At 43.5% G+C, this 12,670-nt stretch overlaps 1 protein-coding gene across 3 annotated transcripts in view; it reads right to left on the bottom strand.

Moving 5' to 3' along the window:
- SLC27A1 (solute carrier family 27 member 1) overlaps positions 1-8,000 on the bottom strand; it is a 51,187-nt gene extending 43,187 nt beyond the window's left edge. Inside the window, exons 1-2 of one of the 3 annotated variants that reach the window (XM_035101807.3) lie at positions 7,874-8,000; positions 343-510 (exon numbers count right to left, since the gene is read on the bottom strand). In XM_035101807.3, coding sequence (XP_034957698.1) covers positions 343-509 — 167 coding nt within the window. In that variant the 5' untranslated portion in view covers position 510; positions 7,874-8,000. Of the gene's footprint in view, positions 1-342; positions 511-2,342; positions 3,506-7,873 lie in introns of those variants that run through there. The other 2 variants (XM_035101793.3, XM_035101801.3) reach the window with 2 other exon arrangements.
- Positions 8,001-12,670: the final 4,670 nt, after the last annotated feature.

Below are 12,670 nucleotides of genomic sequence, written 5' to 3'. Positions count from 1 at the left end.
TCATTCTCCACATTCATGTGCACACATAGCATTGCCAACCCTCACCACTCCAGTGCTGGGATGAGAGTGTCTGGAAATGTTGTGTTTTATACTCTTAAAGATCAGGCAGGGGGCTTTTGCTCCAATCTTAGTTCTATGGTGCTCAGTGCAAAGGTCAGAAAGAAAAGCCCTCTATGTGCGCTTTTGTTTTATTTCCTGATCAGATCAGGAAATAAAACTGCTCAGAGCTGGTGAGCCACTTCTCATGGCACGACAGGCCAGATCTGGGCTGCAAGTTGGCCACCCCTGATTGATGTAAACAACAAGCAAGCACATTACAAAGCAAGAGGAAGTTGTACTTACAGGAGATCTCTCAAGGCTGTTTTAAAGATGATCCGGAGAAATGTCCAGCCACCAGTGCCAAGGTAAATGCCCAGAGCAACTGCAATACTCCATGACCAGGCCAAGCCAAAAAAACGCATCAGGCCAAAAGAACCAAGTGAGGCAGTGCAAACGCCAATCATACGCATTCTAGAAAAAGAGATAGGCTTCAGTGTTAACCACTAAATTCATTTGTTTTGCATCAACATTTTATTAAGTAGTGTTAGAAACTCAAGATATATAAGCTAGACGCCAAATGGCTCCTTAAACCAGGATTAGTCACCTAAATGGAATGCCTGGTTCCCATTTTGGGGCCAGGTAGCTCAATGACTTTTGGGTCCCTGAAATTCATTCTGTTTGTGTAGATAAGTATAATAGATATAATTCTACAGTCAAGATGCAAGGATCCCCAGGCACGCATCTCCAGATGGTGGAGACGTCAGGCACCATCCTGGCACCTGGGCATCTTCACTTGGTCGCAAGTGGTTGATAGGCAGGTGCAAAAGGTGTCAGGCACATGGCAAATTTCCAAAGCTGCTGTTGAGATCATGATCACAAAGCGAGTGTTGCCATAGCCTACACAATACAGTTGGGCAAAGGTAAAAGGAGCCCAGGAGTGTTGCAAAGGGTGCTGAAGGTAACAGAAGTTGTACAAATGCCAATACAGATATGGAAAGGCTTTCCCGGAGAAGCTAAATTACTGTAGTGCACTCTGATTGTAGCTGCCACTGAACACTGCCTGGAAGCGTTCTCTGATCCCATATGTAGCACCGCTCAAAAGGCTATATTTTTTTCTAGGTACAATTCAAGGTTCTGGGCTTGACTGAGAAACCTTGAAGACAAGGGAGACTGCCTCCTTCTCTTGTGAAAGCCAAGATCAACAGATGGGTATTTAACAATGCCATCCACACACTATGTTCCGATGCAAGTAATGAACAGAAAGGCTGTCCGTTAATTGAAGCACAAGCCTGAGTATCATTCCAAAAAGTTACAAATACTCATTTCATTTTTTTACTTGGTGAAGGCTAAGGTAGCCAAGGTGAGGACTTTCACACTGAATATACTGAAATCCATTTCTAGTCCTGAGTCTTCAAGCTTGGAGGAAGCACACATTTTATGAACGAGTGAATGAAAGCTTAATGAAGGATTTTAAACAGGATGAGCAAGTAAGTTACTTGGCGAATAGAAAGGAGCAACTTGTTCCAGAAATAGGGAACGGAATGCTAGAAGGGTACAAAGACAGGAGTGGCAAAAGGGAACAAAGGAGAACCAGTGTGGTTTCTGCCACAAAACTGATTTTCTGTCTTGCACACTATCTTGCAACACACTCTCTCCTTTGACTAGACTCAAATACAATCCCATAATAACATAGTTACCAACGGTCTGTCAGGGTGCAGGGTGCAAATGCTGCTTATGCACCAAGCAAACTGCATTGTTTGCATAGTTAAATGACATAAAAAGTAAAAACAAAATCACCCTGATAGGGAAGGAAGATTATTTAGATAAGATAAATATCTCCTAAAAGTATCTCCTAAAGTCAGGAGCTAGATCCCAAGGCCTGTGAGAACACTTTCTTGCTTGTCCTTAGTTACAATTCTCAACCCGATAATAAATATAGTGTATGCCAGTTGTGCACATTTATAATTTGTACCTGAAAATATAATCTTCCTAGGGTCCCTTCTTTGGGTACAACTTCCTCTAACACAATGTGTTTTATACTAGGATCATGTGTTTGATACAGTCATGGATTCAGTTTAAAAAGATAACAATTGTAGTCCTTGCTTTAGCCTGTTTCTATTAAATTCAGATTTCACTTTTTTCTTTTCTTTTAAAACAATCTCACATTAACTAAATAACAATCATCATCATCATCATCAAATCTGGCTTCAAAAAACAACATCAATCATTCATCCCATTTCAGCTTCAAAATAAAATGCAACTCAGTAGCATTTTAGGGTAGATGAAATAGCAGCACTACTTACAGGGAGGATGACTAATGCCATCTTCTTCTTCCTCTTCCTCTTCTTCTTCTTTGGCGATCACTCGTATCCGAGTAAGATTGTTTTCCATAAACACGGTTTTAACAATGGGTCCGTAAGTGACTGTGGAGGCCAGTTCTGGATCCACACATCCTTCCACAGTAGGGACATTGGTTTCCGGGCGGGAGTTGATCACGGTGTGGATTTGCCAAGCGTGCCTTCCTCTTAGCACGTTTCTCCCTTGCATCCTGAGATCGAGTTTCTTCAAAGCCCATGACACCTTTGGTAAAGCTGTTCTCCAACTGGAGCGCTCGCAGGCCAGTGTTTCCCAGTTGTCAGTGTCTATACTACATTTTTTTAAGATTTGCATTGAGACAGTCTTTAAACCTCTTTTGTTGATCACCAGCATTACGCTTTCCATTTTTAAGTTCGGAATAGAGTAGTTGCTTTGGAAGACGATAATCAGGCATCCGCACAACATGACCAGTCCAACAAAGTTGATGTTGAAGAATCATTGCTTCAACACTGGTGATCTTTGCTTCTTCCAGTACACTGGTATTAGTACTAATGCCATACAGAGAATTTCAAAGACAGAGCCTGGATCTTCTAACAAATCCAACTCTGATCAAAGCATTTGTTTTGACATTTAAAGCCCTAACCAGATTTCAACGCCTGCGTACTTGAAGGATTACCTCTGCCATGGGCTCTGATGTCATCAGTGTTTATGGTGAGAGCATGACTACAGCTCACAAACACATGTTCACTGTGATTGGTGGGCATTTGGGTATTTTGATATTTTCTATTGCTTATACTGATTTTAATTTGGCAGAACAATCCAAGCAATGGGGAAGCAAAGTGATTCACACCTTTTCAAATCCCATGCTGGAGGGAGTGTTTTTCACCAGTGAGATCTCTCCTCTACTGGGTGTGTTATGTCCTTGTGGATGTACTGTATTCTGCGTCCCACCACACCTCAGGAGATATATCCTGAAGCAGATTCTTTGGCTAACAGACGAACAGTTCAATACAGTGGTATCTCTAGTTGCAAATTTAACTCGTTCTGGAGGTTCGTTCTTTACCGGAAACTGTTCTTAACTAGAGGCGTGCTTTCGCTATTGGGGCCTCTTGTTGCTGCTGCGCCACCAGCATACGATTTCCATTCTCATCCTGGGGCAAAGTTCTCAACTTGAGGGAACTCTTCCAGGTTAGCAGAGTTTGTAACCTGAAGTGCTTGTAACCTGAGGCGTTTGTAACTCGAGGCACCACTGTACTATGCATGCCTACTCTGGTGTATGTTCCATGCTCAGTGTAGTAAACATCCATTAAGATTGCAGCCTTTGAGTTTTAAGGTGACTTTCAACTTCAGTATTGGTTGCTACAGCCAGACTACTGAACTAGGAAGTTCAAAGGTCTAATCCATTTTGGGGTGAAATATGAGCAACATGTTTACAATGTTGTTTTACACAAACCTGGGCAAGGCTTAACAATGTGTGTTCCTGAATGCACCTTGAGGATATCAGACTCGGCCTTTTGGCTAAGATCAAGTGTAAAATGAAAAAAAAAATGCCAAAGGGCAAAAATTACAGCACAGACTGAGGGAGTGAGGGGAGTTCTTTTTTTAAAAAAAGTAAAAATATTTCAATACAGATACTTGAATAAGTGGAAAAAATATTCTACTTCTTGCCAAATTCTTTTAAAATTCCAGTCTTAGAAGCAAAAGCTCACTACACCAATTTACAGTTGTACCTCTGGTTAAGAACTTAAATCATTTTGGTGGTCCGTTCTTAACCTGAAACTGTTCTTAACCTGAAGCACCACTTTAGCTAATGGGGCCTCCTGCTGCCAGAGCACAATTTCTGTTCTCATCCTGAAGCAAAGTTCTTAACCCAAGGTACAAGGTACTATTTCTGGGTTAGCAGAGTCTGTAACCTGAAGCGTTTGTAACCTGAAGCATTTGTAACCCAAGGTACCACTGTATTCAAGAAATGCAATTCATTCTGCAACTATAAAAGTTGTGTGTGGTGCCCAAATGCCTTGTACAGGTTGCATGAGGCAGTAGGTATTGGCTTTCTTGTTGCCCTGATCCCACAGAGAACAGTCACCACCATGCTCGAAATTCAGCAGCAACAAGTGAATCCATGAATGGCATCTTGAAGCAGGTAATACATAACATTTTCTGGCATAAGTTGTAAGTCTCCTTATTCATTCATATATTTTTCTCCCCCTTGTTTCCAACTCCACATTGAGAGTATTGCTGAGTGCCACAAGGAAAGGTAGATAGATAGATAATTTATTACAGTCGGAGACCAGAACAAGGAAAGGTGTAACTTGGTTTTGTCCCCTGGATTTGGGGAGAATCTCCTGAACTACTCTAAGATCAAAGTCCTTCTGAGGAACAGAACCAGCCCCTTGAACTACTTCCAAAACAGCTACATCTTCGAAAACAGACATAAGAAAAACAAAAAACCCCACCTTGGACCATTTGCCATTCTCTCTGTCCAAAGTAAGGGAGAAATGTCTGTGTTATCCTTACGCAAAAGATCATCAGATCACTAAGCCTTTTCTCCTCCTGGATTGTGGATGATGGGAGCTCTACCGGTATCATCACCAGGATGACATCCTGCAAGCCAGTTTGCCAGCCCTACACAGAGTTAATAAGATTGTGCTTTGTACTGTCACTAGTCAAGAAGTCAATGTAATGTAGCCGCCAAATAGTTGGACACAGGCAGGGAAAACTCAAGATCATGCCCCTCTGTAGTCATGAAGCTACCGTATGAGTGCTACAGGGCCAGTCACAAACTCTTGACCCAGTTTATGTCATAGGGCTGTTACAAGGATAAAATAAGATAACCCCTATATGCACCACACTGAGCTCTTTATAGAAGGGGCAGGATAAAAAGATAAAGCACAGGCCTATTGCTGTCAATAATCACACATGCCCTATTCATCTGGGTTGGTAAATCCATGTATTATTTCCTATTCCTCAATTTGGCAATCCATGTTTGAGCTTTATTATATTAGAGTCTGACCACACTGGCTTCTGTATTCAAAGTTAATAATCAGTCTCCCACAGAGACTGGAAGAAAATATTTAATTCCATGTACAAAAACTTCAACTTTAGAAATTAAATTTTAACTGCCCTATGAGAAAATTAACAATTCTGTGCAGAGAGAGATTAATTGGTAATAGGTTCAGAAATACTTCTTCATGTAATGTACAGAAGAGGGTGGCATGAAAGCAAATACCAACAACAATGCCTGTTTCAGCTGGACTGCGCCTTTCCCCATAGGGCCACTTCATTTCTAGACAGAAGTTTATTTCATAGAATTGTAGAACTGGAAGGGACCACAAGGGTCATCTAAATCCAACCTCCTGCAGTGCAAGAATCTTTCACACAATGTGAGGCTCAACCCCGTGACTGTGGGATTAAGAATCTCTTAAGAGTCTTATTATGCTCTCTCGATTGAGCTAGGAAAGTGACTTCCCCATTTCATTTATTCACAAGGGAAGGCTAGGAATAAGGATCCCCCTTTTTTCCTGGACAGTTGGCAACATTAGGAAGAGGACTTAATCAAAATATCTTGCCAGGTTTACTGTTGGCTTTGGGAATCCCACACAAAGGGTGTCTTGGGAATAGAGCTTCAGGAGACAGTGTTTGGTGGCATGTTATCTGTGGAAGGCAGTAGCCTTAGGGTAAGACAATGTTTGCACATGCTGAGATTCCTTTGCCAACTGCCGGCTTAGTCAAACTGTTTTAAGTCAGGTGTCTTCCTAGGTTGATGGCACTGAGGGTTTGCTGTGAGACATTTAATTGTGTGCACTGACTTAACATAACTTATGGCTGCTTTTGCACAATGTGTGGCAATATAAGCATTGCGAGCTTTCTCCCCACCCTCTTTTTGTGTGATGAACTGGGTATACCCAGGTGGCGCTGTGGTTAAACCACTGAGCCTAGGGCTTGCTGATCAGAAGGTCAGCGGTTCGAATCCCTGTGGCAGGGTGAGCTCCCGTTGCTCGGTCCCAGCTTCTGCCAACCTAGCAGTTCGAAAGCACGTCAAAGTGCAAGTAGATAAATAGGAACCGCTACAGCGGGAAGGTAAACGGCGTTTCCATGTGCTGCTCTGGTTTGCCAGAAGTGGCTTTGTCATGCTGGCCACATGACCTGGAAGCTATACGCCGGCTCCCTCGGCCAATAATGCGAGATGAGCACGCAACCCCAGAGTCGGTCACGACTGGACCTAATGGTCAGGGGTCCCTTTACCTTTACCTATGGCTGCTTTTGCACAATGTGTGGCAATATAAGCATTGCGAGCTTTCTCCCCACCCTCTTTTTGTGTGATGAACTGGGTATAGGTGGGTGTGAATTTAGGACTGAGGTAACCACATCACCTGAAGGGATTTGAAGACTGGCCTTCAGTGCCTTGCAGATTGTCTACTGAATTTGCAGGGATTCCTCTGTTTGCTCATCTCTTGTCAAAAACATTTTGGGTGGGTGGGTGGGTGTGACTCCACAAATTCCCTACATCACTTATTCAATTGCCTAACTGTGCTTAAGTTTCAAAAGCTTTTTCTGTTATCCTGCCTAAATCTGCTGTGTCTCAACTTGATTCTTGCCCTTCCCTTGTGACTCAGGTGAACAGTTCCATGTGATCTTTATTGCAGTCTAGATATTTGCCAACTGATATCATGTACTGCTTTAATCTTCATTTCTCTAAGCTAAACAAGCACAGTTCCACCAACTTTTCCTTATGTCATAAATTCGGGACTCTTTGTTGTGTCTCGTTGTATGCAACATGCTCTCTGGATTTGTTTTTCTCCTCCTCTCCATCTTTTAAAGTGTGGTGAGTAAAAGCAGGTATGATACACCTGAGTCATGACCAGCACCAGTTTGGTTCTGTTGTAAATATACCTTCAGGTAAAAATGTGCCTGTGTAGAAATATGAACATCAGCTTGATTCTTGGATTATTGGTGGTCAGACCTGGAACGGGTGATTTTAGAAATATTTTTCATCTTTTTTCTGCAAGTATGGAAGATGAGCCTTCCTGGATTGAATCAAATGTCGATTTGGTCCAGCATTCCGATTCCCGCAGTGATCAGACAGATTCTTTTGGCATATGATATGCATGCAATGGCATTTCCTGACATTCCTCTGGCATAGGACCTCTCAAAATGCTGGGTGGCTAGCTCCCTGGTGCTCTCGTGTCTCGTCTTCTGTCCGTTTGGCTAGTCTTTTCAATGGCCATTGATGAATTATGGTTCATTTATATCATACCTTTCAGGATACAGATCCACCACAGGCAGTTTTACAAGATAGTAAAATGACATCCCCCCCCCCCCCCAGCCCGCGGGTCCTTGGGCGGTTGGAGCCTGGGAGGGGGTGCTTCTCACCAGGCTTCCTCCCGCGACCCTCCGAGCCCCATCTCTTGCGCCCCCCTCACAGCCGCTGTCCCCCTCCGTTGCCAGGCAACGGCACGGCCCCCTGCCCCTCAGGAACCGTGGCGAGGGCAGCGCCCCCGTCGTCAAGGCAACGCACCAGCTCCCGTACCTCGCGCCGCCACCGCCCACCGCTCGCTCGCGAGGCTTCTTCCACCTTCCGCTCGTCCGTCCGTCTCTCCGACGGCCGCTTCAGAGGCAGCGCCGCCTTTCGACTCCAGCAGCTCGCCCGGTGGGCGGGGCCTGGAGGCAAAAGCCCCGCCTCAAGACATAGAGCCCGAGAGGCCTAGACAAAACGGGGGAGGGCGGAAGGCGAGGATGCTGGGAAGGCGGTAGGCCCGCGGTGACCATGGTGACGGAACGCAAAGAGGGGCGGGGTTCCTGCTCAGCTTTTTGCAATGGGAGGGGCTGCGACGGCGGGAGGGGAACCTCGACGTCCTCGGTCGGGCTGGTCGGGAAGGTTGTCTAGCCCTCCTCGGCCATCTGTCTCTCACACAAACACAACTCTTGTCATAACTGACTGGATGGTTTTTGTTGTTGACCCTTTGCAGCAACTCGACAGACTGACAGAAAGGGCTCTCTTCCCGCCCTGGCCTCTGCAGGTTTGCTCCAGAAATGTCAGGATTGCACTCAGGACTCCCAACCTCAGTGAGTTGCAGGGGGTTGGACTAGATGACCCTTGGGATCCCTTCCAACTCGACAGTTCTTTTAATGGAGAATTCATGTTTCAGGAGATGATAGAAATTGTTTGATCCAGCACCAGTCACTGCTGCATATATGAAATACTTTATTGTCACTTGTACAACTTGTATACAGTGAGATTACACGAGCACCCCCACTCAGCTCTCTTAGTCTTAATTCCCCTCGTTTACTGGCGCACACCCACCAAACCCGAAAGTCAGCTGCCCTGTTGTTCTCTTTTCCTTCAGCAGCCTAACAGCCCAGGGATAGAAGCTGTTCTTTACCCTGTTGGTGGGACTAATTGTGCTTCTATATCTTCTGCCCAGGGCAGGAGATCAAACAAGTGCTGGCCAGGGTGTGAATCATCCCTAAGCATTTTCCTCACTCTCCTGAGGCAATGTCTTCCGAGATGTCATCCAGCGGATTCACGGGACAGCCCATAATATATTGTGCTGTATTCACCCCCCTCTGTAGGCACTTCCTATCTGTTGATGTCAAGCCAGCGTACCACACCGTGATGCAATATGAAAGGACACTTTCTATTGTGGACCGGTAGAAGGAGATCATTAAATGTTGATTGACATCGTTCTTTCGCAATGCTCTAAGGAAATGGAGTCTCTGTTGGGCTTTCTTAACCACTTGGGTTGTATTGATTTTCCAAGTAAGGTCTTCACTGAGATAAACTCCTAGGAATTTAAAGGAAGAGACTCTCTCCACACAGCCCTCCCCGATGTACAGTGGGGCTAGTACTCCTCTCTTCCTCCAGAAGTCCAACACCATCTCCTTTCTCTTGCTGATATTAAGGTGCAAGTTGTTCTCTAGGCACCATGTAGATATTTTTTGGACCTCCCCTCTATACGCTGATTCGTCTTCACCTGTTATTAGACCCATTATGGTGGTGTCATCTGCAAACTTAATAATTGCAGTAGACAATATACAGGGGGAGGCAGCTTTTCTAAGTAGTAAAAAGTAAACAGTATACATTCAAAATACAGAAGCAAGTAAGGGTTACTTGTCTCAGAGAAGTAGTGCAATTTGTTGATAATCCACAATTAAAGGTAAAGGTAAAGGGACCCCTGAGCATTAGGTCCAGTCGTGACCGACTCTTGGGTTGCGGCGCTCATCTTGCGGTATTGGCCAAGGGAACCGGCGTACAGCTTCCAGGTCATGTGGCCAGCATGACAAAGCCGCTTCTGGCGAACCAGAGCAGCACACGAAAATGCCATTTACCTTCCCGCTGTAGCAGTACCTATTTATCTACTTGCACTTTGACATGCTTCCAAACTGCTAGGTTGGCAGGAGCTGGGACCGAGCAACGGGAGCTCATCCTGTTGTGGGGATTCGAACCGGCGACCTTCTGACCAGCAAGCCCTAGGCTCAGTGGTTTAATCCAGTGCCACACGTGTCCCAATCCACAGTTAATAACAACAATTTTCTGTGTATTACATATTTACAGGATTTTAACTCTGCTCTTTAATCAAAGAGGCCCCTAGAGTGGTTTACATAGTCCAGGGACCAGAGGAGTCTGCTGGGAACTGATTTTCCAGCAGAGACAATAGTTTGGGCCAGCTTTCAGCTCATGCTGCAGCCTAATAGAATGGCTGCTGCGCTGCTAGATGATGAGGGAGGGAAGAACCCAGTGGAACTGATAGGATCATGATGGGATCCCATGTGTGGATAAATTCTTCCCTCCTAGAACACACAAGTGAATGCATATGGGATGTCTCATTTTATCCTCAAAAATTCTGTGAGAAATGTTAAACAAATAATTTGTCCAAGGTCATCCAGTGCTCTTCAGCGCTAAACAGATATATGAACCCAACTCATCCCTGTATAGTTTTTATTGCAACCTGTATAGGTTGGCAATAGTGTCCATTTCCAATTCTGACTTTAACTAAACATTAAATTTACTTAATAGTTAAGAGGAAATGATATTAGTGTTGGATAGCCATGATCCAAATAACTTAGACCCTCCAAGTGTCCCAATTTTCCAGGCACAGTCCTGGATTTACAGAAGCCATCACAGTTTCTGATTTGACTCCAGAATTTGGGGTGGTGGTGGTATGCAGTAACCCCCGAGCCAAGGAGATAAGATACAACCTTTAGAAGACATCTGAGGGCAGCCCTGCACAGGAAAGTTTTTTAAAATGTTTTCTTGTGTTTTTATGTATGTTGGAAGCCACCCACAGTGGGCAACCCAGTTAGATGAGCAGAGTATATTGTTGTTGAATAGGGCATCCTTTTTTTCATTGGAGAAATGTTGGCGGGTATGTATAACTGTCTCAGTCCACAGTGCAATAAAAACCATGGATCAGATCAGTCAAATTCATCATTTTGCCCCATAGTGAATGGCTAGTCTGACCATAATTTGCCAAATTAAAAGGTAGTTTTTGGTGCCTGTAATACTGCACATAGGTTACTTAAATGCCATGACTTCTGTGCTAATTGCTAATGTAGACTATTACTGGAGGCAAACTGATTATGCTGTCTTCCTCACTGATATCTGCAGTTGATTTGCTTTCATGAAAATAGATGGGCATAGTACTTCATTGGAGATTTATTGTCCAAATTATTTCTAATACAGGTAAAGAACTATTAGCTTTCTTATGAAATACTCTAATTTTAAAGCAAAATAAAAAATTCCTTCAGTAGCACCTTAAAGACCAACTAAGTTTTTATTTTGGTATGAGCTTTTGTGTGCATGCACACTTCTTCAGATACACTGAAACAGAATCAACCAGACCCTTATTTATATTCAGGGGGTGGGGGGTGGGAATGGGTGATGGGCTGATAGGAGTGGTGAACCAGTTGATGGCTGTTAACGACTGCTGATGACTGCAATTGGTCCTGGGGGGGGGGGGAAGCAAGGCACAAAAGAAAGCTGGATCATGCATAATGAGGCACAAAAGAAAGCTAGATCATGCATAATGAGATAAGAATCCGATATCCGATAATTTTAAAGAAACTGTTTTAGTGGCAAGGCACTGAGACTCCAAAAACACTTATTATTTGGGGGAATGAAAAAGAAGTGGGGGAAAGAAAGCCCAAAACCTTTTCATAACCATAACATTTAAACATTTCACAAGCAGGAAACATTATTAAGTAGTGTTGCTTGAAGAAATAGAACTGTGGTGTATGTAAAGAAGAGGAACATTCATTGTGCATTAAAAGTCACAATGTTCTAGAAGATGTAACAGGTATTCAAAATGAAGCACCTCTGGGTAGTATTATTTCTTGAAGAAGCATCTGTTTTCAACACCAGTGGGCAATGTAGATTTATTTGAGAAACATATTTTCTGTTACAAATTAGTACAAATTGTTCAGCTGCAAAACTTTGATAGGACATTATGTTCAATTTCTCTTTCTATCATGATGGAAATTGTTGTGCACATGATGTTCCAGTGACCTTTCCTCTACTTCCAGATCAGCAGAATTACCATACTCCTGAATCTGATAGTATTGTCTGAACCCTATTGTTAGAGAACTCACATGAACTGTTCACTGGGGGAGGGTTTCCTGTAGTATCAAGTGAGTCAAGAGCTACACAGATAGAGAAAGATTCATATTACAAGACACTAACAGGTTAGATAGTTTCTTGAATCACTTATCATAACAGAATGTCCCAAAGTGATTTACAAGAATAATGTACAAGAAGAAAATACTATAATAATAATAATAATAACAACAACAACAGTAATAGTAAAAACATCCTTTCCAGCTATTCTTGAATTTGGTGCTGAGGATAACACACATTATTGTATGCCAAGCAAATTCCTAATTATTTGGCATATTAAGAAATTCCCAGATTCTGCTCCATTGTGTGACTCAGTTTCCCAATTCATGGAAATGAACAAGCAAGCATGTGGGTATTCACAGAAAAATGCATCCACTTTCTTTCTACCCAGGTCCTGCTGCTGTTGCTGTGCTACTCAGAGCTAAGCCATGTTTGACTTAGGGTTTTGTCCAATCCAGGGATCATGGTTTGTTTGCCCGCCCTTGGACAAACCACAAGTGGTAACCCAAGTACACACCTTGGTCATGTGGGAGTAAGGCAACAATGCATGTGGTAAGTTACCTGACCTGGGGCGGGGGCGGCAATAGACAGAAAGGCAACTGGTATTCTTCTCTCACTGATTCCTTCTTGAGTAATGACTTGCTGTCATTAAAGTGTGTTTCCCTAGGCTTTACTTTCCTCCATCTTCAGTCAGTTGGTATC

Source organism: Zootoca vivipara, chromosome 2 (genome assembly GCF_965207765.1).
Source record: "Zootoca vivipara chromosome 2, rZooViv2.hap1.1, whole genome shotgun sequence".
NCBI classification, from domain to species: Eukaryota; Metazoa; Chordata; class Lepidosauria; order Squamata; family Lacertidae; genus Zootoca; species Zootoca vivipara.
The sequence above is the reverse complement of the archived record's forward strand: the minus strand, read 5'-3'. Positions and strand labels throughout refer to the sequence as shown.